We start from the raw sequence: 27,645 nt of genomic DNA on the forward strand, positions 1-27,645 counted from the left end.
CCTATAGCTTACAGTTAGACACGTTCATGCTGCTGTCAATGTTCAAAAGTAAATATCTGACACCAGTGTCAGGAAAGGAGCAACTTTATTTAATTCAATTCAAAAAAACTTTATTCGTCCCTGGGGGACAATTCAACATATAGCTGGTTCAGAATAATTATGTTTGTATATTTGGGACCTCAGTTACATTTGAAACCAGTAAGATGGACATGTTTGGGGCTGAGGTCCACAGGTGAGGTAGAGACGTCCTCATGTGTTTAGAAAACGACAAACAAACGGTTTGTTCTGTCTTTTGTTTTGGAGGACGACGTCTTACAGAGGAAGACGCTCCTGCAGGTAAAGTGTAGCTGAACGAATATTCATCATGACAACGTACTACTCTCAATATAAATGTAGTTTAACATGTTTGTCAGTGTGTGGCGTTACCTTCCTATCCTGTGTGTGTGTGTGTGTGTGTGTGTGTGTGTGTGTGTGTGTGTGTGTGCGTGTGTGTGTGCGCTGCTGTGTGTAAACAAACCCTTCTTTCTTCTGACGCCCCGCTCTCGCTTCGGAGCAGAAAAACTCGCTCTCGCCGTCTCACTGGCTGACGTTGCTGGCAGGAGTCCTGGCGAGCGACGGGGGGAAACAATCCCAACAAAGTGGCATGAATTAATGTGACTAATTAACACCACGTTAATTATTTGTAAATTGCATGTTTGGGTACACGTTAGTTGAGAGGCATATGCTGCTTGTCGTGTTCGTCCAAACAAGTGCCAACTAATCTGTATCTCTGGAGTGCCCGGCGTCTGAAGACGGGCCAATCAGCACGGGTGCAGGGAAAACAAAACATGAAGAAGAAGAAGAAGAAGAAGAAGAGAGACGGAGAGAGGAAGGAAAATAACAAACAAATATTTTTAATCTCATCTGGACTCCAAGAATGTTTTTTTTCTTTTTCTGCTGTTCTTTGTCTGAAGTTTGTTTGTCTTGTGCGCTGCTGGTGAGTGTGTAATCGGACTGCCTATTAAAAGATAAATGATAGTGTTTTGTGACACGGGGCTGCAGCATGGGGCTGATGAGGCTCTTCTTTTTGGCTGTGTGGCGAATGAGTTCGTCTCTCGTGTCGCCGTCTGGAGCTTCTTTTGTCCACATTTTGGTACAACTTTCATTTTGTTCTGACTTCCCCTCGAGCTCAATCAATGTTTTTTTTTGGGTTTTTTTCAAAAGCAGCAAAGCACGCTGATTTAATGTTATGGTTTTTATCACAGTGATTATCTTCCATGTCGACTCCATGCAAAATCTATTTTCGTGGTAAATCTCTCGTGCTTTATGCTGTCGGTGGTTTGTTATTCAGAATGCATTTTTGCATTTGAGCATCGAAGTAAAATGAGGATTGGATGATTTATAATTAAGTTGAAACTAAAATGACCTTAAATCTTTTTCAATGTCTTCCAGCAATACATCCAAGCATGCAGTGGTTAAAAAAAACATGCACCTGAGACATCAGTGGTTCCAGCATTGTTAAAGTCAAACGTCCTCTAAAAGTGCCCTTGAGCAGGACAATGAGGCCTGGCTTAAGTGTTTTCATACAATGTAAATACCGAGTGAGGTGGCCTAGAAAATATTTGAGGAGAAACAGAAGACTACTGCGCTTGAAATGGTCCAAAACTTGCTAGCATGACTACCATTACATGCTTATCTATCACTCTGTCACTCCGGCTCCGCACGCTGGGTTTTATTAGGACAGTTTTGCTTGAGGAGACACAACCAAAAAACTCCTGCATGGTTTGGTGAGGTGGGCAAGAAGCAGATCTGCGTATCACCTGAGCATCCCCCCCTCCCTCCCCCTGTCTCTCGCTCTCTCTCAGTATCTGTCTCCCCCTGCCTCACTGTCTTCCTCTCGCTCGCCTATTACCCCTCAGTGAGTCTTCTCTCCCTCATTGACAAGCCCTTATTTTTTCATCTTCCCTCCTAGTTTCTTCTCCCTCTCCGTCTCTCTTGCACTCTGTTTCTCGCTCTCTTTCATCCTCCGCTCATTTTTTCAGTCCCAATCCCTCTACCCACCACCACCAACCTTCCCTCCCTCCCTCCCTCCCTTCCTCCCCCTCGTCTCCTCAGAGCTTCTCCGCATTAGCAGTCAGCTCCACTCCTAGACGTACTTTGTTTTTCAACCGTGGTGGAGGCTGAGCGAGGGAGGGAGCGAGATACAGAGAAAGAGAGAGGAAAGAGAGAGCAGTGCTAAACAGAGAGAGAGAGAGAGAGCATCATTTACACAGGCCGAGTGGACCCTGCAGCTCTCTCTCTCTCTCTCTCTCTCTCTCTCTCTCTCCTCTCCCCTCAGCCACTGCTCACGATGCCAAACATTTTATGTGTTATTTAGTCATGCCTGACTTTATCGAATTTGAAAAACATGCCAGTCACGGGTACACCCCTCCCTTGCCTCACCCGTCCACATCCCCCTCACCCGCACCCTCACCCATCTACCAATATCATCCTCATCTCTCTCTCTCTCTCCCCCCCACCTCTCTCTCTCTCTCTCTCTCTCTCTCTCTCTCTCTCTCTCTCTCTCTCTCTCTTTCTCGATTTGAGACTCTACCATCCAGGTCTGACCTCGAGAGCCTCTCGAGACACTGTCTTTGGGGACATTTCACTTCTAAATGAAGTTTTATTCCCATGCTTCAACTCACCCCCTCTTCCTCCTTAACACACACACACACACACACACACACACACACACACACACACACACACACACACACATCCTCCTGACCACCCACCCACCCTGGGGGAAGGGGAGAAAGAGCATCATTCTAGCCAACAGTGTTGACTCTAAGATGGATTATTTCTGCTTGAAATCAGAGGCCATGTGCTGCTGGATAATGTGGCTGTCTCCATTTTTTTTCTCTCCCCCAGCCGTGTTCTAATGACGGAGATTTGACAGCAAAATATAGAGGAAGAGAGAGACTTGTTCCAGTCAGCGAGGAATGAGAGGCTAAAGGAAATCCCAACACGCTCGCCTTCATAATCCCAAAGTCAGGATTTAGACTTGTTTTGTTTTTGTTTTTTTATTTAACAGTCTGGTGTTGCTCCGAGTGTAGGCCGGGTCACTCTTGGTGGGATTACAGAGTCGATTCACCAAAAAACCAAATAAAAGATATAGAGCCAAACAGTAAATCTGTGAATCTGAGCTGAATCTACTGGTATGGATTCTTTGTTTTTATTTATATGCAAGATTTTAGAAAAGGGTTTGTCTTTCTTTTTTTTTTTTCTTAAATTGCCTTTTTCATTCTACCATTTGAGAAAGGAACGGCTGTTTCCTTCAGCTTTAATGACACTTTGAATTAGTCTGCTAACAAAGTTCAGTGTTTTTATTAGCACATTGTCTCGTAAGTTATTTCTTATTGCGACATTTAACTGAACTCCATTCTCTAAACTCTAAACTAAACCAGCTCACCTTGTTTGGTCTGCACTCCTCTTTCCCCACCACACCTGCACCTCTGGTCCCTCATAGCACCCAGTCTTTACTGCAGCACCCAGTCTATGGTTTCTATACCTGTAAGGCTCTGTGTCTGTTTTAAATAGTTCCTTCATCAGAAGACTTTTTTTTTTTTAATAAATGTACCCATCAAAACACATCACAACGTGGACGTTTCACCTGTGATTATATTTTCGCAGCAGCAAGCTTTTTCAGTAATAACGTCGACTGTCAGCATGTTCAAAACCATCATGGTGTCCAATTACATCAGCACCAATCAGGTGCACTCACACATACAAACACAACATTTATATAAACAAAATCATAAGTAGGCGTAAAAAAAAAAAAAAACAACAACAAAAAAACAGGACATGCTGCAACGTAATATATTCCATTACCTTTACAGGAGGTTGACTCTCTCTCTCTCTCTCTCTCTCTCTCTCTCTCTCTCTCTCTCTCCCCCGTCTCTTTCTATCTCTCTCTTGCAGCAGAGCGAGCAATTGTCAGAAGGGCGAGCATAGATTGAGCACAAATCAGTCGAAGTCGGTGTCTTATAAAAATTGAGAATGCAAAAAGGTTAAATTGGCTCAACGATTACACCTTTCCATACATTACCGCACCTGTGTGTATTGCTGCATGTTGAAAACACTTTGACTGGATATTGAGCAGCCATGGTGTGAAGATGTTGGTTCATAATCCTCATCCTCACAAGTATGTGCTGCTCTTTTGCTAATCTTTGTCATTTATTCAAATTAGCCAAACCACCCTACGCTCCTTGCATACCCACTGCTAACTGCTAAAGTGCTCCCATGGGTGCAAGTAGCCCTGGATGAGAATCAGACTGACATTAGCCCTACATAAAAAAAACCCGAAGCCCCCTCATTCATTTTAATGAAGCCATTACATTGATGCAGCAGGAGGCCAATGCAAAAGCAAACGAAGGCTAAATTCAAACCTGGCTTACATTGCCCCTGATTCAGGCGCAGCAGCAGCATCTGACATGGCGTTTGTTATAGCAGCACATTACTGGTCGATTTCTAGGAAACCTTCAGTCGACTTTTCCCCCTTACTGTATGTACATGTTTATTTTTGAATTATTTGAAAGGGGGGAGTCCCGATCAGGGACTGGGACTGTATGCAGGGTGTGTGCTCTACCGACTCTCTGCTCTACTTTGAATTCTTCTGAAATAATATAAAATATGTAATGATAAAGTTTGTGTATAAAGCCCTCAACCAAAACTAACATTACAAAGTGCTTTACAGACAATAAAAAAAAACAGAGCAGCAACAATAAAATCCTGATAAAACCACGAAAATTAAAACAAGAATGTAGCATGAAAAAGACGACGTGGAGAATAGAGTTAAGTCTTCAGAAGTGATTTAAAAGTACAATAGTGATGTTGATAGTCTGAGCTCCTCAGGCCGGTCGTTCCACAGCCGAGGAGCTAGCATTCGGTCTCGTTGTGTTTTTAAGTTTGAGGTGGAAACAGGAAGGAGGTTCCTGCCTGAGGATCTCAATAAGGAGACTGTGAACTATCCTAAAAGTCAGTGTTGGCTAAGTTTCATAATTCTTGTCGTACAACCTCACACTTACTTTCCGTGTGTGAAACAGAAAACAAAGATGTGATCTGAACCTTTAGGAGACGTGTCATTAAAAGTTTGCAGCCGAGATCGAACAAGCAGCTCCTGGTTCAGATCCCATGCGCGTTTGAGTGAGTGAGCAGCACCTTATCCTCCAGTATCCGCTGGCTTTGCCCTTGAGCAAGTCGAGCCGCTCATGTGGAACTGCCCGGTGATGTTTGGATGAAGCCTGTGGTCGCAGTGCAGCGCTCAGGCATGTATGTGTGCAGGAGTGTGAAGCAGGGCGCTGCTCAGATTGAGTATCTGTGTTCAGCAGAAGCCCTATAGCTACATGGAAAAATAAAGGCTTCAAAAGCAGCTTCTTTACCCACGAATGCTGCTGCTCAGACGTGATGGAGCTGCTCAGGGTCGCTCTGAATATGAAACAGAAATGAGCATATTTAGCTCATGCATGTTCATACTTTTAGAGCTTAAGTTGTTCATTACACACTGGGATGCCTCCTGATTAAAATAATTGTGACTTGTGTTTATCATATTGTTTGCAGAAAGGCTGCACAGTCCAGTCCTTCATGCTTCCTGATTAGGAGACACCACCTCTGACTGTCAACAGATCAATGATAAGGGTGCAGATCCATTCTGATGAGAGTTGCCTTACTTTTCTATTAAAATAATGACTATATATATATATATATATTTTTTTTTTTTTTTTTATTTTAAATAGTGACATTCTGGCAAATTAGTAATTTTCCTTAAGCACCACAAGTTGATTTCTCTTTGTCAACCTTTAAACACTATATATTACAAACAGGACTTTCTGCACGCTCTGGTAGGAAGGATGTGTTGCAGGAGATTATTTAGGGGATGTTGAGATACACAAAGCTGTAGAGCTAAAGTTTTAGTTTGGTGCAGTTTTTATGAAACGCAGCGTTTTGTTTTTCTATCGGAAGAAGTTTTAAAAAGCCGTAATGAAAGAGCTCCTTTTTTAAAAACAAACAAATAAAACAAACCATTTATATTTGTCAAAATTTAAACACTGAGACAGAGGGGCATCTCAGGACATGATTTCATACAGTAATGTAAAATACATCCCTGTATTCAGGAAGATGCATCCTGCATGCCATCACATATAGCATCCTTAATGTAATGTGAAATGTAAGCCTCTCTCTTCCTCTGCATCATCCAGTCTTCAGCTTGAAGCCAGCGAACACAGAGGAGAGACAAACCAGACGAAGCCCCAGGGCTGCAAAGATACACTGAAGACTCTGCTCCCTCCCTGACTCCTCCTCCACTTTCCATCTCGCAGCCTGTTCATTGTCTCTTTTGGCTTCTGCAGAAGTTTGCAGTTGTCCATCTTAATAATTCAGTTTAACGGCGCACTTGGTTGTGGAATCACGTTAAGTCTGAAGAAAATGTGGAAATAATATCCTCTCTCCTCCCTCATGAGGACGATTTAAGAGCGAGCGTGTTACATGAAGTGTCATATCTTTGGAAGAAGATGATGGAGAGGTCCACCTTCACGATGCTGTCAGTCACCTGTTGAATCCAGTTGATTATACCTGGCCACACCGGAGGGTTTATTTGACGCTCGTTTCTGGGGGACGAAAACATCAGACTCAATTTAAGAATAAAGGATTTGAGTATTTATCGGAGGTGGAACAGTTTCTGTGAAGGCTGCAGAGCGTTCGGTGTAGTCAGTGAAATGATAGATCACAAACAGAATCGATAGCACATATTTAGAGGGAGTTCAATCACATGTCTCTCCTTCACTATAAGCTATACTTTCTGTCAATGATTGTGTACGGTTTGGCTCTTATTGTTGTTTTTATGAAAGTTCTTTTCAGCCTTTAATGGGGCTTTATAAAACAGGAACATGAATGGTTTCATGCTCTGTATTTTCTAATATCAACATAGTGTGCGTGTTTGATTTGAGGATTTAGAAGACGTAGAAACCTAAAGAGAGTTTTGCAGCGACTTCCAACATTCGCAGTATTGCAAGCCACTGGCTGTAATGAGTCCTGAGAGTCGAGTCAAATCAATAGACAGCCGGCTTAACAATCTCTAACGTGTTCTTAGGATGATTTTGTGTGACTGAAAAAGGGTCAGACAGGAAAAAAGCCGAACATATTTGCTCTGAAATGTTTAATCAATTTCATTCATTTGAACATCTGATCGGTCTCTGCTTCCTCCGAGGAGCTTATACAGCCAATAAAATGTTTATCCTGATTAATGAATCTGCAGCAGATGTCCTCATAAAGCTGTTCCTCTTCTCCCTGAATCCAACTATCTCACTTTTTTTTTTCTTTTTAGGATTGTGTACTATTTATCTCCTTTGATTAGCTTGAATGTAATCTCGTATTTTAGAGAGTGTTAGTTAAATATCTAATCTACATCAAATCTATGCCTCGTTATTGTTTTATATTTACAGCCACAAAGCTGTGACTACAGAAGCGTTCAAACTCAGGTTACAGAAAGAGGAGCAGTAGTCATTGTTGGAGTGCTGTCAGTATGTGCATCTATCTCGTGTTTTGAACTTAGAGAGTTTCTCACGGCCGTGCTGGAGGTATTTCTGAAACACGATTTCACCAATCACAAGATAGAAGGCGGGACGTAACGTTGGGAAAAGAGTCTGATTGCATCGTTAGCGTCGACAAAGCTCTTAAATTGGTCGAAAGACGAGTAAACGCCCCAGAGTGCACGATGAGTCATCAGACTCATGCAGATACAGTGCAGATATTTTGATTTAAAAACACTTTACATTATTGTATATTAATCAACATTCAGCAAAGGGACACTGGATTAAAATGTGTCTTTAAAGAAAGGTCTTGTGGATGAACATATTTATGTTCATCTGGGATTAAGCAAGTTAGATATTCTTGTTTTCTATTTCTCTATTGCAGAAATGTTGAGAACATTATTGACACCTCTCTCACGGCTCGGTGTGACATATTGAGCAATAGCCATGATGTGATTGTCTTCGCCCGGCATGAAAAAGCTGTCCACGCAGAAGGAGCCCTTCTTAAGCTCCTTTTTCACATCTTGTTTGTCAAAAACTTCCCACAAACGTACGTTAAGAGGAATCAGAAATAACGCAATTTAAATTTGATATGCTAGCTGATTCCCTTTGTTTCCAGTAAAAGCGCTAAGCTAATCAGCGGGCTCCAGCTTCACACATGAGGGTATAAGAGAGGTGAGGGTCTGATACAACTAGCAGAGAGGAATATCATTTTCAAAACGCCGAACGAACCATTTGTTATTTTGTCAAAACTGGAGCTAAGCATGTTTTCATCACGAGTGCCGAAGAAGTTCACGACCCAGCGTTTAATTCTAATTGAAAGAACAAAACCAGTGTTTACTGTCATCACAGTAGTCACCTCTTAATTGCACAGTGGCTACTGTAGTAGAATCTTAATCCCTGTTACTATCATCATTATATTCTATCAGTGATACTCCGTCACTTCACACGTGGTTCCTTCCATGTTTAACCTGCTTTCTCTTTTGTCTCCCCGCAGCGATCGGCCGGACGCTGATTCCCCGTTACTTCAGCACGGTGTTCGAGGGAGGGGTCAGCGAGCTCCACTACATCCTCAAACACTCCAAGGAGTCCTTTCACAACTCCTGCATCACCCTGGACTGTGAACAGTGCACCATGGTCACCCAGCACGGGAAGCCAATGTTTACAAAGGTAACGCTCGACCCCTGGGACTCTCTCACCATGAATAATTGATCCCAAGCGGTGATAATGGACCCGGCGCAGCGTTTAACTGGTTAAAGATCAAATCCTCACATGACCTTTTTTATTCAGTTTCATTTTGTTCCTGTTTCGTGAGGAGAAGCGATGTTTATGGAAAGGATTTATTTCCTCCATAAAATATGAGTTTGTGTTATCTGCTGCGTTTCTTTAATAACCGACACTCTCTCTTGATTCACTATTATCAAAGTCAGTCTTACAACAACAGCTGGGTGTGATCATTTCAATCTGACGCTGGGATTATTTTACCATCTGGATGAATGGATGAATGGTTGGGTAGGTAGGTAGGTAGGCGGGAAGTTGGATGGATGGAAAGATAATTAGATTTCAAAGACTAATATTGTAAAGGAAACAAAAAAGTGTATCCTGCAGTAGACAACGATGAGCTACTACTAAAAGTCAACGTGCAAAGATTAATTTAAACATCCAGCTAGAGAGCAAATGTAAGCTTTTATTTTAAAAGGCCCAGAGCATAAAAATGGTAGTATTAGTCCTTTATATTTTGCTTTAAAAAAAAGACCTTTGCTAATTAAAGGGATTTTTTTATGTTGAAATTAAGTTTACACAATTAGAGTTTAAATTTAAGGAATAAACAGAGTTAAAATATGTGACTTTCTAAGTTGGAAAGTGTAAATTCAACAGGTAAAAAATATGTATTCAACGTTGCAGTTTGAATGTACTTTAAATCAAAGTGAGTGGACAGGAGGCAGTCATTTATACAGGAATGCTTATAAAGAGATTTGTTCTCAGGCAGAATCACTCCAACAATCCAAACTTGGCTGGATTTTTTTTTTTCCATAAGAATTTATTACAGCGCTGATGCAGACTTTCACTGCATGTTGAAATGTAGCATTAATAAGCACTGTACCCACAATCTCCAGCTCCAAACACCTGCACCAACCAGTGTTTGGAGTTTAGAATTGATACAGGGAAATGTCACACATAGCCATATTTACCCTCTTCACTTATCAGCATTTTGGCTGAAGTCCACTGGCATTTCTCATGCTCAAGACGCCGACAGATTGTTAAGCCCTCGGGTACTCCAAAGGCAATGCTAGGGGGACATGAATCAGGTCTTTGAAGAGTGTGGTGCAGCTTCCTGTATAAGTGAGAAACAGACAGAAGAGGCAAGAAATAGCAAAGGAAACACAAATTGCACAGGTGAGATAATCCAAACCTGACACTGAGGTCTTGTGAAAGCACTAAAGCTGAGCTCATCTGCTTTTGTCTTTTGGGAGAGAATCCCCCCGTGAGCCGGGCTGAATATCTGCTTCACCACTGTCTGATCCAGATGGCTAGCTGACTCTTAACGCTCTTCTGCTGACTGTCTAAATGAATCTGAGGCCAGATACCTTGTCAGCGCCGAGCAGGCGAGCTAAAGGGATTCCATGTTCCCTGTACCATGAACCCTGAGCTTCAGCACCGGACCGGATTGTTCTGACATTAAACAGCTCTACGCCCTCTTGTTTTCAGGACTTGACAGTATGCACTCACTCTGGAGTGTGTGTGTGTGTGTGTGTGTGTGTGTGAAGTGTGCAGAGTCTGAAATTAACTTTTTGGCTGACCTGCCACGGGCTGTGGTACTGAGTTAAAAAAAATAAAATAAAAAAAACATCTCAGCAAAAGAACATTTCCATTTTAGCAATTTTGTACTGACTCTGCTATCATAATTTTAACAGAAGATTTTTTTTTTTAACAAATTAGTTAATAATGATTTCCACATTTCACTACTATGATTTAATACTTCTGTCTTTATTCAGTTTGATTGATAATGAGGCAGTGTTAGTTCTCTATTCTTGTGTTTAATGGTTGTGCTCTGCAGTTTCTACCAGGTAAAGAATCAGGATGAGTAGAGCGAGTTCCACGAGGGATTTATCGGTTTAACGTCGGCCACAAACAATGTGCAATGAGCCGATCGCTGCAGCCGATGTTCGTCTGTCCCGTCGTTTCACTTTAACTAACTACTAATTCAGAGAGGAGGTCACCTGTTGGACAAACATGAGATAAAATGTGGGCATTGGTGGAGTCACCACAATGTGTCGTGAAAATAAGAATAGAATCAGCATCTGGCTCAATCAGTTATTATCATCACTGATATCTGTCGCTAGTTTCCACCTCTCTGGCTAACTGGACTTTAATGGCGGCAGTAGCCCAGCCTGTCGGGACTTCGTGTTGGGAGGCTAGACAAAGAGTGGGAGTGGGTTTGCATGGTGTTCATCATGATCATCATCGACTGGACCTTCTCTTTAGAATCCAAATTATGTAAAATACATCTACAGATATATCTGGACTTTTAATTTCATCTTGACATTTTGAGTCACAGTTACAGGTCTACTGAGTCTCTGTGCAGCATTTTTCCACGCCACAACAGTGAGTCATTGCATTATTTTCTGGTATTTAGTCATGTGGTTTGGCTTGCTTGGATTATCTTCCTTGATTAGATTTGTTTTTCATCTTTATTTTACCACATACTAATAATTGTGAATTTCTTGTCTGAAGTTTCTCTGGTTAACGATCCTGTGAGGAGATCGAGTCTTGATATTTGTGGGATTTTTTTCAAGGATTTTAAAGAATTGAGAGACTTGTTAAAGGAGACTTTTGAAACAGACCATGATGTCCACATTTGGAGACGAACACAAACCTGATCTCTCTTTACCGTAGAAACACGTTTTCAGTTGTGAACATTTGTGTATGGAAATTTAAATGAAACAAATTGAAGCTCTCAGGCTGTACTTTTCCACATTTACACATGAAAAAGTTTGGAGTAGTGTAGGGCAGGACCTCGCACAGCAGAGTCAAATCCCAACACCATTTTGGATGTGACAGGTGTTTACCTCAGTTCCACTCTGTCTGTGTGTGTGTGTGTGTGTGTGTGTGTGTGTGTGTGTGAGTTAGTGTATATTTACACACATGACTGCACACATGTGGGTTTGTGTTGATGGGGGTTCACGGGGTCACACCACATTTTCTGTACATTTGGAGGGGAGGTGATTTTGTATTCATGCGGCGGTTGGTGGGTGTTGAGGGTCGGACGTGTGTGTGTGTGTCTGTGTGTGTGTGTGTGTGTGTGTATGGTGGTGGTTAAGGTTGTGAATATTGTTTTTGTTTTCATATCAGTATATGAGAAAGAAACCTCCCCAATAACACAAACAGGAAGTCTTTTTATGTTGCTGTTTTTTTTTTCTGTGTAAACAAGGCTTCCCAAAAGGAACAAAAAAAAAAAACATAATATATTACGAGTGTCCGATATTAACAGTACATAACAGAAACAGAACAGCCCAGGCCCGGTCAACAAAAAGCTAAATTTGATGCTCGCAGCGCTGCTCTCTTTTCATCTTCCCCTAAATTGGATGAGAAGAATTAATTCATTAGAAAAAAAAAAAAAAAAAAAAAAGAATTCCAATAACTGAGCGTGTTCTCCCTGAGCTCCCAGCAGCAGCGAGCCTGCAGCTCTGGAGGCCCGAATCTCAATCAGCTCTGCCTCGCCTCGCTTTCCTCAACCACCCCCCCCCCCCCACCATCCTCCACATCCCCCCCTCCACCATCCTCCACATCCCCCCCTCCTCCACACCCCCCCCCCATCCGCTTGCCTGCCTCGCTCTCTCTCTCATTCTCCCCTCGCTCTCTACTCCACCGCTCTGTCTCATCCCCCCTTCTCCTGCTCACCCCCCCCCCCCCCGCACCCTTTACACACAGACATGCACACTCACACAGACACAGACACACAAACCTAGAATAACACACACACATACACACACATCCTTCATCCCTAGAGAAATCATCCCCAGCTCCCTACTCGCTCTCTTGCTCTCCCTCCCCCCCCACCCCTCTCTCTCTCTCTCTCTCTCTCTCTCTCTCTCCCACTTCAAAATGTCTAATTCAGATTTGGTTTATTATTGCCACGGCCCCTGTCGAATAACACTGATTTATTATCTTTTTTTTTTTTTTTTTTTTTGCAGTTTTAGACATGATTCAGAAATTTAAAAAAACTGTGTAAGTTAATTGTTGTGATCTTGGATTCTAAAAACACTAAATATGACATATTATCATATTATCTCCAATTGTGTTTATTTGACATTAGGAGAAGGTGGACAGCTAATAACAAACACCAACACAAAGGTCGAGGGTAAATCTATAAAGTCCAAGAGTAATTTCCATTGTTGTCCTTGATGCAAACAGAAAAGAGGCATGCATTCAGCATACATGGCAACACATTACTACAAACTAAACCAACAGAACAGAGGCTGTGTTCATCATCATTAGTCAATGTTCAATTATTTAAATCAACAAACAGTGCAGATTTTAACCAGCATGGTCAGCCTGCACTTCTAGATTCCCCGTGTTATAAAACATGGTTTGAAATTCTACTTTGCACTGAGATGGTTTCCTGTATTCATAGACAATGTTTTCATGAACACACTGTAACGTTTACAAGATAACCTTGGTTGAATGTATTTCAGATTAATACTGTTATTGACCCTCAAACTAGGTTTTAACATTTTCAAATAGTTCTGCAGCCTGTCAGCATTCAGAGCAGTCACATTTAATTCAACACAACCAAGACACACAACCTTTTTTTTTTTTCTTTTTTTTTGCGGAAGTAATATGGAGAGTGTTTAGTCTCTTCCACAAACATCACAGGCTGGTTGAACAACTTTAAATTCCAACACAGCTGCGTCTTTTTTTTTTTCTTCTATTTTGCACAACATCGAGTATTCCTATAAACATCATCACACACTCGCTTTGTGTCATCAGTCTGAGATGTTGTGTATCTGATAGTATGTTTTTTTATAGCTTGTTTGTTCCATGTTGTTGTTCCTAAAACTCTGCATCTAGAATAAGAGTTAATTACGATGTACCCAGAAACATACAACAAAGGACAGCACGAGTCCAAGGCTTCTTGGCCGCTGCTCAAAACAGCCACGTTTGTCATCCAAACTCAGTTTTGATTTAAGTAATAAAAAAAAGAAAGAAAAAAAAGAAATCTTCACAGATTTCTGATGACAACTAATTGATTTAGCTTTAAATATAATCACACACTTGATCATTAGGTACAGTTTTACCAAAGCAAGTCTGACCCTTAAATATAGCAAAGGGTACAATACAGTAGATAAGTAAATCAATAAGATGTTGTTTGACAGCTCAATGCTCTCGTCTTTATTTGTACCAAAGAAGAAGAGCGAAGCACGAGATCCAAACAGGAGGGTTGAATGTGCTCTCTCCCCGTCGTCACTGCTCATCTTCAGACTAACGAGCGGGTGGGGTTAACACGCTGCTGAGCGCGGGCGGTGCTTCCCGGGTGCCGAGGAACAATGTGTGCAGGTTCACAGGGCAGCAAAGGTGTTGACAAGGTGACGCAGGGTGCCAATTTGACCAAACGCCCCCCAACCTCCCAACCGGCCCCTTTATCCCAGCACCTGAATTCACTACCCAGCAGGCTTTTCTGCCTGTCCCTGGCCAGTGTGAGTTAGCTCCAAGGGCACGGCCCTTGTTACTGGTGCCCAGTTGGGGAGTGTTTCTGCATGCTGGGAGGTGAGCTTGGAGCAAGAGGAGAGTTCTTGACACGGCAAGATCAGCTCAAGTGAATTTAATTCCCTGGGTGTGAGTGGGTTTCTTTTTTTTTGAGTAAAGAAATTGACTTGTTGAAGTGTTGTCCATGCTTTCTCCGTGTTTGAGCTGTGTAGTCCAGAGTTTCTCTAAATTTCAGGTGTGTTTGAGGGATTGATTTAGTATTATGAAGCTATAATTAGGGATAGTCAGCCTTTTATTGCACACTTAATAAAAATCAGGTTGGATTTTTTTTAACGTGTCTTAGCACGACAAGTCAAAAGTGGCCTAAACATATCTAATTAAAGACTGCATGCATTCATGACTCCTGCTGGTGAATCAAAGTGACTGATTATCAGCCTCCGCAACAAGCTGCTGACACTTCTTTTATAGCTGCAGATCAGGATTGCTTTCACCTCTTTCACTGCATGCTGCGATCTCCTTCCGTATGTTTCAGGTGTGCATTAACATACATGAATAAATGTGTGTTTGACTCACACATTGGTGTGTAGTCACTTCTCTTTGATAAGTCGTTACAGCCTCTTCGACATCTTTTGTTCAACTCCTCATAAAGTCCATGACGGTCAAGTACCTGTTTTCACTGACTGTTTGCAGGAGTCCCAGTCTCTTTTATTGCATCACACATTGACTATTTTACACAGATTGTGAAGATTTAGTAAAAGACATTTAACCTTTATTGACAGCTAAATGTGTTGACAGTAAAACAACGAGGGAAAGGCGAAGAGGAAACGACAAACACCTGAAACACTTTAATTACCTCTTCATACAAATGACCACTAAGACACTCGAATTACGTACTATTTATAGATCTAAAATAAATTCTGGAAGGAGTCGCTGCATCTTTTTTCATTAAAAAAAATAACATTTGTATTGATGTGTTAAAGCTTTTATAATTGCGCCACGCACGTAAGTTGATTGTGATTTTGTAGCCTCACAAAGACTCGATACAGCGCAGAATTCATGTCCGCCAAGCATCGATAACTTTATGACGTTAACAGCAAATATGATTTTTACATTTTTAATTGCTGAAGAAGTTGTGTCGTTAACAACGTGTGCGACTGTTCAGCCGTCGGTACATTTGTGTCCAGTATCGTTCAATTAGACAGATTGTGAGTCTGTCCGTCTGTGAATAAAATGACTAAAGAGTTCCTGATTAACGGTCACTATAGTTCAATACAAACATATCTAAATAAACATGAACTAACAGAATCAGCTCTAACCTTAAAGCGGTGAAGCTCGTATCCTAACACAAGCTTGAGTTCAGTTACAGTATATTAAAGCGTGTCCGCAGCTCGTCGCTGTAATCGATCATATTTTGTCAACTTTACTCCCATTAATATTCACCAGCAGCTGTGGTGAATGCTCATAATAATCGATTTAATGACCTTCAGCTCCTCTGTTGTTAATTGATTGTCATGTTTGGGGTACAGTATTGAATAGTGTCTCAGCAGCAGGACGCCGTTATTCTTCCCTGCTCTGTGGAGCCGGAGAAACCCCGATCTCGGCCCGCGTTGTGTGGAAGATTTATGACCCTGCTCTTAAATCAATGGGGACTCTCTGTGAGCGGGCTGTGTCGTTTAATGGAGCACTTTTTAATTCAAGGGGGATTTTCCTCCTCTTGGGTTTCATAGGGAAACACTATTTAGCTCAAATGAGATTGTGCCAGAAATACCAGATTTTAACTAATGTGGAGAAAGAAAAAAAAAGAAGAGCTTTTTGTGATTAACTCAACGCTGCGATGTGTTGGAGAAGGCGGCTTTGGTTGTGATTTCCTTTAAAATATCTTTGCACCCGCAGCACTAAGACCTGACTTTCATCATTCAGTCCTTCTGATATGACTGGTTTGCCAAATTACGAATCAATTACAGAGAAGTATAACGCCAGTGGAAAGAAATTAGTATCAGTGAATGATCACGTAATACAAAGTTAGCTCTATGAAAAAAGAAATCAACAGAGCTGAGTTTCACTGTAGGCTAAAACAGCAGTTCTCAACTGGTGGGTCGGGACCCAAAGGTGGGTCGTGGAGCTGTTTTCAGGGGGCTCGTGAGCGTGCGCCTGGACAGAACCCGTTTGTGAAGCGCTTTTTTTTTTGAACGGGTTTGTTTTGTCCACTTTATTCCTTCTGTCAGGTGTTTAGCATCCGAGGTGCAAAACATTTGACAGAATTTGCAAAGTGCAAAAGCTGCACAATTTTTGCACAAAAAGAAATCTGATTGGTTGAAAAAATATCAGACAGTTTTTCAGGGAGGAGTTGGCGATGAGTCCTGAAGGGGCTATGGCTAAGCTAGGGCTAAAACCAAAGACTCGAGGGTCAGACTGATATTATCGATATTTGCGTGTTGCATCACTGCATAAACTCGACGATGTTACCTGCTGGAGGACTAACCGGTCGGGCTCTAGAAAATACTGACTCACTATTAAACACAAGTTAATTCACTGCTAGTGGGTGAAAACACAACTCTACCAAAAAGTGCACTTTCAGGAGCGATTCCGTCGTGCATGCCGAAGTATTCTGACTTTGATTGGTTTCAGCGGGCCAGAGGGCATGAAACTCATCCACACACGTAATGACCACGATGCTCTCGTTTTCAAAGGAGGAACAGAAAAGCACAGAAGTTTGTGGCTGTTGTTGTTTGTTCCCCTCTCAATAGCAATTTAGAGACAGGTGGATTAATGGCAAACAGTGCTTCTTAAAATTCAACGTGTGCAGGAACCCCGAGGGGTGCAGTGATGATAGTGTGAGAGTCAGAGCTTAAATATTAGGCCACGCATAGGTTTGAAATACACACGTGGAGGTTGTTGGTTTTTAATCTTAATTCTTTATTTTCTTTTAGAAAAATAAGCACTTTGAAAGCAATGTTTCCCTTTTTTCATGTCGGGGGGGGGGGGGGGCGTTCAGCTTTTCTTAACTACAACTAGAGGGAGCTCTAATGACACTAAAGGCCAGGAACCAACACTGTGTAGATGTCGTGTTGTTCACTTTGTCTTCGCTGTATTTGGAGATGCAGATTAACAAATCTAACGGCTTCTTAGAAATGTGTTTAAAGTCTGAGCTGGTTAAAACACGGCCGACTCTTTCTGAACTCAGAGATCAGCTGATGGTCAAACTGTGATCTAAACCAAAAAAAAACAAAAAAACATCAGCATCTTTCATCGTCCATAAAACACCAGAGATTAAATCCAAACATTGCTTCAGTCTAATCCCCTCATCCAGCTCGTGTGTTCTTTTTATCTAAAAAATAAAAACACACAACATCAGCACTGAATCCAGTCAGACATGTTCCCCTCTCTACATTTACTTCAAATAAATACATTTAGAACCCAAAAGCTTCTCGTTCTGTTTTTAAGCTCCGGGGACAAATGTCCATGCAGAAGCACAAAGACAAATAAACGAGACATAACCAGCTTTATACACTGAATCAAAACTCAGTAAGAAGTGAAGAGAAGCTACAGAAATAAAAAAAGATCAACAGCTGCTTTGACTGAAGATGAAGTAACGTGTGTGGAAAAAAGGAATTTAAAGAGCTTCTACAGTTTGACTGTACTTTTCATCAGCACAGTTAATCGTACAGAGTTAGTTGTGTTTCTTCTCCTGGCGTTGTTTTCCCAAAGTCTTTGCACTGTTACACTTGCATGAGGAGGTTCAGGTGTTATGCTCGTTTACAATGTGCCACATTACAAAATAAAAAAGCACACATTGGTCCAGAAGCATTGACGTCAATGTGAAAAGCGAGTGTGCAGCAGCTGCTTTTATTGTTTTTTTTTTCCTGCACAAACATTTTAGCTTCTGTTTCAATATGGGAATAAAAACACCATTTATTTGTACTTGTTATAATCTCAGTTTGTAAAATAACCCACGAAATGCAGCATTGCATAAACAAGTGAGAGGTTTCCACATCGTCAGTCAAGACGGGAGAGAAGTCGCTCTGCGTTCAGGGTTTTTGTTTTGTTTAGTGTTTTTTAGCGGGGGGGGGGGGAGAGAGAGAGAGAGAGAGAGAGAGGAGAGCGCAGTTGAGCGTCTATTTAGTCTGTATTTTTTGAGTGTGTTGGAGTTAACGTAGGAGCACGTGGCCAGCAGGGGTAGATGGGTGGGTGGGAATGAGGATGGGGGGGGTTCTGGTTGTGTGTGTGTGTGTTTGTGTGTCTGTGCGTGTGTGTGTAGGGAGGGGGGAGATGTGGGGGGGGGGGGGGGGGTGCAGTATGGCCGCTAGCCTCTTTCTTGCTGATCCTCAGGAGACCATCTGCGCTGGGGGCATTGATTAGAGTGTGTCTGGTGGGATTACATCTTTGCCGTTGCCATGCCAACTAATCAGCTGATTTTTTTTTTCCCCTTCTCTCTGTCTGTCTCTCCATTTTTCTCTCTCTCCTCTCGCTCGCTGGTTGTCACAGCAACGAAATACGGGAGAAGCACGAGGGCCCCGGCAAGCGCTGAATTCAGCTAAAGGGGCGATTTTTTTTTTTCCTTGCTGTTTCTGTCTTCGTCTTCCTCTCTCTCTCTCCCTCTCGCTCGCTCTCTCGCTCTCTCCCTCTCTCTCGCTCGCTCTCTCTCTCTCTCCTCCTAATTGGCAACTCTCTCTGACCTGAAGTTCTTTTGTCTCTGGTGTAAACACACCCTTCTCCAGATTACATTTATTTTCACATTTTAGAAATATGGATGGTTCGAGAGGCCCAAGGACAGATGCTCTGAATGAGGGAAGTGAGCAGAGTAAATATGAGGAGCATAATAGCTCGCTCTGTGCTTTAAAAAAAACAAAAAACAAAAAAAAACCTTGAACAAATTCCAAGTCGGAGACGAAACCCTTCCAGAGTTTTTATCAAAATCACGCCTGGCCTATAAACACTGATTTCTGTTTTGTCTGCGTCCAAATCAGCAGAAGCTCGCCTGCCAGCCGGTGGAAGATGAGTGAAAGTGATATCTGGCTGAGGAGGAATGTAAAGTAACACTTCCTCTGTGATCTTTGTCCAGGTTTGTACGGAGGGACGTTTGATACTGGAGTTCGCCTTTGATGATCTGATGAGAATCAAGACGTGGCACTTTACCATCCGGCAGTACCGAGAGCTCATCCCCCGCAGCATCCTGGCCATGCACGTGAGTGTGACATCATTAGCGCGCGACAAGAACTTAAAAAATAAAACACCCGTATGCCAAATCTGCCCATTGTAGATCCTAACGAGGGTCTCTGCACTCTGCCAAGACTCTTTTTTTAGAAACTATTCATGAGCGTATGAAATTTAAACGCCAACAAAGCAGTTTGGAGGGATTTCTGCAAACCAATTTATTTGCAGACATCAAAGGCCACAGAGGATAAAAAAAGAAGCCCTTGTCTGAAAAAAGACGAAAGAGGAAGGAACAAAAAAAAAAAAAAAAACAAGGTCGAATGAATAATCTACTTAATTCCACTAAGTGTAAGACACATTTAGTGAACGGAGTCGCCGTGGAGTGAAGTTGGAGCGAGCTTCGAGATAGTGTGGAAAAATAAAGGAATGACTTCAACATATATCAAAAACTAAATCTACCTTCATGGGAATAATGAACATATTTTCACAAACAACAATTAGTTTTCACAAAGTTTAAAATGTCTAACCTCCATTAGGTCGCAGGATGTGTGGTAAAATATTTGAGTAATACTGATGGTGTTGTTTCTCATTTCAAACCTTTATTTTAGCCTCAGGAGTCATCGAGGTTTCCTTACATTTACACTGAGCACGAGTAAAACAACAAAGACCGGATGATTCTCAGCACAAAACAAAAATTAGCTACAACAAGCTCAGAGGAAAAATGCCGGACTTAGACGGTCAGTAGAGTGAGCGTGGTCGGGTCCGGCATGTGTTCATCCCGAGTGTTACAGGCCTCCAACATCCTGCTGAATGTAACGAATAAACCTGCACCTGTACGGATCGCCTCGAGGGGCCGTAGTTTGATATTTCTCAAGGACAAAACTCTGCTCATCACCTGACTGACGGGCGTCTCTTTACATCATTGTGATAATAATTTAACTCATCCGTCACATGTCTGAATAAGCACCAATCCGCAGAGGTCAGAGCTGATGACATGTCCTTAACACTGCACGCAAAAGAGGTGGGAGTCCAATGCTGACAATAAATAAGAATAATAAAAATGCATTTTATTTAAAGGCACCTTTCAAAACACTCAAGGTCACCTTACAAAGCAGAGATAAAAACAGAAAAGTAAAAATGTCATTGATAAAATTAAGATTCAAATATATGGTTGTAAAGAACACCGCAGCTCCGAAAGACAAATGACATGTGCTGTTCGTCTGTTTTTACTTGAGTGAGATCGCTGTTATAGTTTCATACAAATATGATCAGCTTTACAAGTAGAGGGAGATCGTATATTTTAAACAGGACACATGAAGTCAAACGTATACCAACCACAAACAGAATATCCTTCATTTTCTTCTGTAAGATTATCAAACACAGCAGCGAATTATACTTAATCATCTTATTATTTTGTGCTTATTATTAAGCTAACTGTTATTAGTTTTTAAAATGAACCGGATGTTTGACTCCCCGTCTCGTTCGATCTGTCCTGTGGTGAATCCATGCGTCGTGCTTCAAGCTTTGCGTATCTCACAGCGTAGCTTGCGGGAAGCACACTGGTGAAAAAAGTGAAAACCTATCCGGAGCAGAGGCGGGCTGAACACACATCAGATAGATAGATAGATAGATAGATAGATAGATAGATAGATAGATAGATAGATAGATAGATAGATAGATAGATAGATAGATAGATAGAGTTCAGGCGTATAATGAACAGACTTATTGGAGGAGAAGTTGGGTTGTGACTGCATTGTGTTCACCTTTAATCAAAGCTTCAATGATGACAGATGTTTAAAACTAGACGTTACACAGGAAACATTTCTATAACGAACAAGCTGAGAGCTGGTAAAGCTACTATTCAGTCCTCTCGTGTTTCAAAATTAAGCAGCAGGAAACATCTGAATTAAAGTCTTAAACTTAAAGTTAAACAGAATGAAGAAGACAGAAAAGACAAATAGAAAAACTCAGTGCTCTTACATGAGCTCCAGTTTGTCCGCAGTGATGCACAGCACAGGTGCTACACATGCAGATGTTTGATTAATAAAAAAATACTTTCTATTTACCCCCATGGACCTAAAGGTGTGTGAAAGAGGCAGCTTCACCGGTACAACCAGCTTCTTCTTTGGCCAAACCTTCATATGAATTTTACTCAGCGGTAAATTGGCCCCTCTGGGCATTCACGCTAATTCCTGGAGAGCGGGATAGTGCGGGGTATTGTGGGTCCTGGACAGATCTTATGTGAGTTCAGTCTTTTGATCGCAGCCGGGACTAATGAAAGCAGATACAGACACACGGGAGTCAGAAAAGAAAAAGTTCAAACTGCAGATAGCAGCTCAGATGAAGCTGCTGTGGAAGTTTGTGATGAAAGGTAGAAATGGAAATACCTCAATCATTTATGTTACTAGTTAACTGTAGGAGGAAAATTATTTTTTATCCAGCGATTTAAAGAGTATCAAAACATAAATCTCACTCAACATGAAGTGCAGGAGCTTTAACAACATAGGGATGGAAAGAGATAAGAACTTCCTGCACTTCCTGTTTGGCTGAGCTGCTTTTTGGACAAAATAAAAGATGAAAAAAAAAACTTAAAGCACAATTTTTTTCAGGCTCGGCACCGTCATCATACACTTTAAAATAAACTGTGATGCGTTTCAGCCAAAAGCCCTGACTCTGAAATATCTCTGAGTTTATTTTAAAGGGTGCAACATGAGTTGTGGTTTCAAACAGGGTTTTTACTGACCTTAAAAAAGCAGCAGTGACGCACTTAATAATGAAGAAGATATTACATGGTATAATGAAAACAAGAGGGCAGATTAGGTGTTAGTGTTAAGAATAAAATAAGCTCTAAAGTATGGGATCATGAGGCTAAAGACAGAAAACAGACGCTGACACACAATGCAAAGTGAGAGCCTCTTTTTTAGATGTTTTTTGTCTCAGCACATTTTTCATTTAGTTGGTCTTCAGGTCTCAAACGTCGGCTTTGTCCCAGAGTGTCTTAACAAAAACAACTATAGAGGTGTGGGAACAGATGTGTGAAAGCGTCACACCTGAGTGATGAACCCAGAAAGAGCTGCAGTTCCTGAAACGACCACTAGATGCTGACTTCAGAGACTCCACTGCACAAAAGTCAGCATCAGAAATATTCATCACTGAGACTCCTCCTGTGTCGCTGTTTCCTTTTTAACTTTTTCTTCATGAGGTGGATGTGACACGACTAAAGACCTGAAGGAAGAAGAGTTGGATGTTTGAGGATCGAGTGATTGACTTGACGGATGTCTCGACTTATCACTCGCTATGGGAGCCATCACTAAACTGTCTTTTAGTCCCTTCAAAATAAAGTTGTTTGTTTCAAGGTCAGGTTTGAATTTTTGATTAAGAGACGCAAACAATCAAACGAGAAGATGATTTGATTCAATCAAAAGTGATAAAACCTCGATCTAAAAATACTCATAAACGTTACTCAAGGGAACGAAAAAACAGAATAAAGAAATATGAACGTAAACTATCACAGTATTTACTCTTTGTGTGGATTTGTCACCTGGTTTTATAATGTTGATAACAATAATAAAGTTAATTTATGAAGCTTTATAAATCTCAACAATAAAATTCTGAGCCATGAAAATAACACAAAGAAGACAGAGATCAACTAAAGGATCATATTTGATCATATTTGATATCCATTTAAAGGGGACATGATACCACCCTCTTTTTACACCTGTTCAAACAGTCCCCCCCCCCCTGAGGTCTAAATAAAACATTTATGCTGTGTTTTGGTCCAAATATAACATGAATCAAGCAGCAGAGGAGGTTTGTGACCCTGTAGCAACCAGCTCTCTCTGAACGCTTCGTTTTAGTGTGTGTGTCTCTTTAAATGCAATGACCCCGCCCCCCTGAGTTTTCCCTGGAGACGTCACTCCTTCGCTAACGAGAATAAAAATAATATTCCAGGCTGGGGGTGGAGCTATGTTACAAACCTGAGACACTCAGGTTACTCAAATAAATGTTTCAAAACCTTCCCTTTAAAGCCTAACGAGAAAATTAAGTAAACTCTGAGAGCGTTAAATTCCTTAATCTTTCTTAAAAGTTGCAATAAAATGTAAATACTGAAACGATTAAAAATGCACACAGATAGAACGAGTCGTCGTCGTCGTCGTCTCAGGTGATGTGTGTGATGTTTCTCCTCCCAAACATCTGCTGCACCTCCTCCCTCCCGCACATATAATATTCATTATGCAAACATAAGGGAGAGTTGTAGTGCAAGAACTCAAATATTTACAAACAATGACGAATCATCGGCACGGCAAAGATGTAACAGCTGCTAATCACATTAATGAGATATTCTTCTGTCTACAAAGAGACATTCACACAAACACGATGTGCACAACATTGTTGTTATACCCAAGCAGGTATGAAGTCTGTTATTGCTCTGTATTTAATTATTTGATAATGACTGCTGCACTGATGTGGAAGTAGCATTTTACTGCTAATCTGATGCTAATTCTGACTTCAATCCCCAGCAATGTTTCATCGTTTATATTCCTATCATGTTGTATATGAAATCTGACGGTGCAAGTCAAATTAATGAAGGTGCAAAAAAAAGTGCAGCTTTAACCTCTTGACCTCTTGAAAAATAACTTCAAATGTGGTTCAGTATGACGCTGTGGAAGAGGAAAGTGTACAGAACAAACAAGGCCCCGTGTCCGCCCAGCGTCTCTGTCTGAGCGTCGGCGTCTCTTTTTCGATTGTTTTCAGAGAGTCGAGAGCGTCCAGCAGAAAGCAGCCGCCTGGAGAAAAAAAGCGTAGAGCCCTGCGTCTTTTTTATTTTTATTTTTTATGAGCGCTCGTAGTGAAGATAATCTAAACTAAAGTACCTTCAGTGTGACACTTTGGTTAAGATTAAACGACGCGTGCGTTTCAATCTCGATCACAGTTCAATCTCGATTTCTTTATTTTCATGATCGAGGGGAAGCCTTCAGTCCGGTCCTTTATTCTTAAGGCTGACATCTGTAGTTCAGTATTTTTTTGCATCACAGAAAAGGAGCTAAATCCGGATCTTTAAATATAAACATCACATCAACATGATAATAAGACAGTAGTGACGCTTTTCACATTTCACAAACTCTCTAAAAACCCTGCACGTCTGGTTCGATGGTTCTGCTTTAAACACAAATTTGAGACCTTGGTTAGCTGCAGAGGTTTCATTTTCACACTTTGCATGATGGGAAAAGTATAGCACAACACATGAACACCACTGAAAACACAAAAGCAAACGGAGCACAATAATGAGGCCAGGCAGTGCAGTCGCACAGTGAGGCCGTCAAGTCCTGCTGCAGGCAATAACCCAAGCATAGAAATCACATAATAAAGTCTGTTCAAATGTCATAATTCATCAATATATAAGGGAGGAGAGTGAGGATAACGTCGGGCTTTACGGTCTGAACATAAACAGTGCACTGCTTGTATCACTGTCTTCCATGTTTAAACGCATTGTGGTTTGTTCTCTGCTGTTTGTCTGCCTCTTGAACTTTGTGCCGGTGTCGTCCCTGCACCACTCGGACCGCTAACTATTTACTAAATTGTTGCAACATGGCTGCACCCGCCCTGCCAAAACAAATTCCTGTACACTACGTTTATCCTAATTCCAGCTGATGAGTAAAGTAGTTTGGATTTTGACGGCCTGCCAATAATAAGCACACTAATTCAATTCTCCCGTCACTCACGTCGGTCTGCTGACGGTACAGAAGAGCTCCCTCGCTCCCCCCTCTTCACTCTCTCCACACAGAGATGCGACTGGAGATAGAATTATGCATTTTTCATGAGGCGGTGAATGCGAGTGAGCTCACTGCTCCTCCTCAGTCTAAGCTCTGTTTTTTTTTTAAACTCTGTCAATACCTACAGCTTTTTATAGGACTCGGCTGCTTTTTCCTGGAGCGTAAAAAACAAGCCGAGTGAATAATTATGAGTCTTGGTAACTTTTTTTTTATTTCCGGTGAGATAAATCTTATAACTCTGTTTTTTTTTTTTTTACTCCTACAAATGCAGTCCATACATCTGCAATCATCTGATGCATTGCTGTTAGTTTGAAGCACATACTGATTCTTTAATCTGTTTAATGCATTAGATGTTTGTACATACTTTAATTCATAGCTAATATCCCCCTTTTCTCATTTTTAATCTCTCTTTACTCGTCGCCTTGTTTTCTCTTTTAATCGATCATTTATCTCCTCACATCCTCGGTCCTCCTGGTCTCAACATAAGCTGCCTGGCTTCCTGAGTTGCCTGCGTTAATATTCATTCTTCTGTCATTCTTAGTCATTCTTCTGAGGTTCAGGGTTCTGATGTTGGTTGTGTTTCTGTCTGGGTTTTTGTTTAGTGTTGGTTCGGCGTTGTTTGAGTCGTGTCAGAGCACTTTATGATCCCCTGTTTTTAAAATTGCTGTTCTAATAAAGTTAGGACCCAACTAATATGGGATTATTGGGACCAATATGGATATTGGAAAGAGAGAAAAAACCTGATACCGATATACTGTTTGAAATCTTTCTCATATCTATGAAATAGATATAAATCAATTTACACAATTATTGTGTTGATCCCTCAAATGCAGTGTTCAAGCACTTGTGGAAACAGAGTGTTACAAGAAAAATGACGTGAAGAAATTAAACTACAGACTATCAAAACATCTAAAAGACGTTTGACATTCAGCAAAAGTGTCAGAAATTGTGATTGAATAAAAAGTATTGAGTACAACAAGTTAAAAGAAGCACAAGACAACCAAATAAAATCATTGAAAAAGTAAATAAAACTCAGGAATGAGGTCAAACGAGATTAGAAGTTCTTGACCTTTCCACTATCACCTCCTTTATTTAGACGTCTAATATCTTAAACAATCCAGTCATTTTCAAACCGTGGAAGTCGAACCTCTGCGGCACCAGAGACGGTAACATCAGCTTATTTCTGACCTTTTATTTATGTCATTAAACTTTACATTATCAAACTAAACATCCCTCGCTCTGCAGACACAGAGCAGCACCGTCACATCCAGCGCGGAAATTAAATCAAAAATATGCAGAAACCAAAAAGTAGCATCAATTAATTAGAGCACAGTTTGACATTAGTGTGAAACGACGTGCTCCATAAACACTTCCATTCGGCTTCACGGCACAACCGCAATAACGATGTTAAGTAGCTGCGTTTACGACTGGAGGGTGTGAACGTGGTGATTGTGCACATCTGATGAATGCCAATTAGCCTAATTGTCTGTAGTTAATTAGTTTATTTGTCGTCAGTTGACTGCAAACATAACAAGTTATGGATGTAGAATTATAAATGTATAGAAATAAAAAGCTTGTCGATGCGTTTGTTTGTGGCTCATTTTCATTTTTTTCTGTTTCTGACTTCAGGCACAAGACCCTCAGGTGCTGGAACAACTGTCCAAAAACATCACTCGCATGGGTTTGACCAACTTCACCCTCAACTACCTCAGGGTAAGGTCTCTGCGTCTGTGTGTGTGCACGTGTGTGTGTGTGTGTGTGTGTGTGTGAGACATTGTCTATGACTGTCACTCTGTTTCTTATCTCCTCACATGTTACCGCACACACAGGAACATTTCGAGCTGATTTTAAAAATATTTAATGGATGTTACCCTTAACTTCTAACTCTGAGGTTCCCAAATGTTTCAGCCCCCCCCCCCCCCCCCCCCAAAAAAAAAAAGCTTGGGGACCCCCCCCCACTGTCTCCAATACCTTTATGGAATTACTTTTAGTAGTTTTACAGTGATGAAATAAATTATTTAAAAATGAATTATTTAAATTTTGTGATTTTCAAAAGCATCTTGCGACCCCCCCCCCCCACCTCACTGTTCTGACTCATTCTCTTGTACTTGTGTCTAAACAGCATGTCATGTTAAATACGGTTCTTAGCTTGATAACATTTCATTATTTTCTCTACATTTTTTTTTTTTTTTACATTGCCTGTATTTTCTATTATGAATAAAATATTTCACTTCTCAAGTTTCTTTCTTTTCTTCTTCGTTGAAACGTTGAGGTCATATCGTGACTGTAAATGTAAATATGTTTGTGTCTTCCTCATGAAATTGAAAGCTTATGCTGGTATTTATGAGCCGCACACGTTGTATGACTGTGGGGCGTTTGAAACCTGAGAATATAATTTCATGGCATTAAAAAAAAAAAGCACTTATTCCTCCTTTACTCCCTGCATATACATGTTTTTTTTTTCT

General features: G+C 41.1%; 1 protein-coding gene across 2 annotated transcripts in view; it reads left to right on the forward strand.

Moving 5' to 3' along the window:
* The window catches only part of ldb2a (LIM domain binding 2a), a 99,634-nt gene that overhangs the window by 57,590 nt on the left and 14,399 nt on the right, over window positions 1-27,645 (forward strand). For both annotated transcript variants that reach the window (XM_079352321.1, XM_079352322.1), the window contains exons 4-6: window positions 8,542-8,714; window positions 19,315-19,437; window positions 26,810-26,893. In XM_079352321.1, coding sequence (XP_079208447.1) covers window positions 8,542-8,714; window positions 19,315-19,437; window positions 26,810-26,893 — 380 coding nt within the window. The remainder of the gene's footprint in view (window positions 1-8,541; window positions 8,715-19,314; window positions 19,438-26,809; window positions 26,894-27,645) is intronic.

This window comes from Symphodus melops (assembly GCF_947650265.1).
Source record: "Symphodus melops genome assembly, chromosome: 9".
Classification (NCBI taxonomy): Eukaryota; Metazoa; Chordata; class Actinopteri; order Labriformes; family Labridae; genus Symphodus; species Symphodus melops.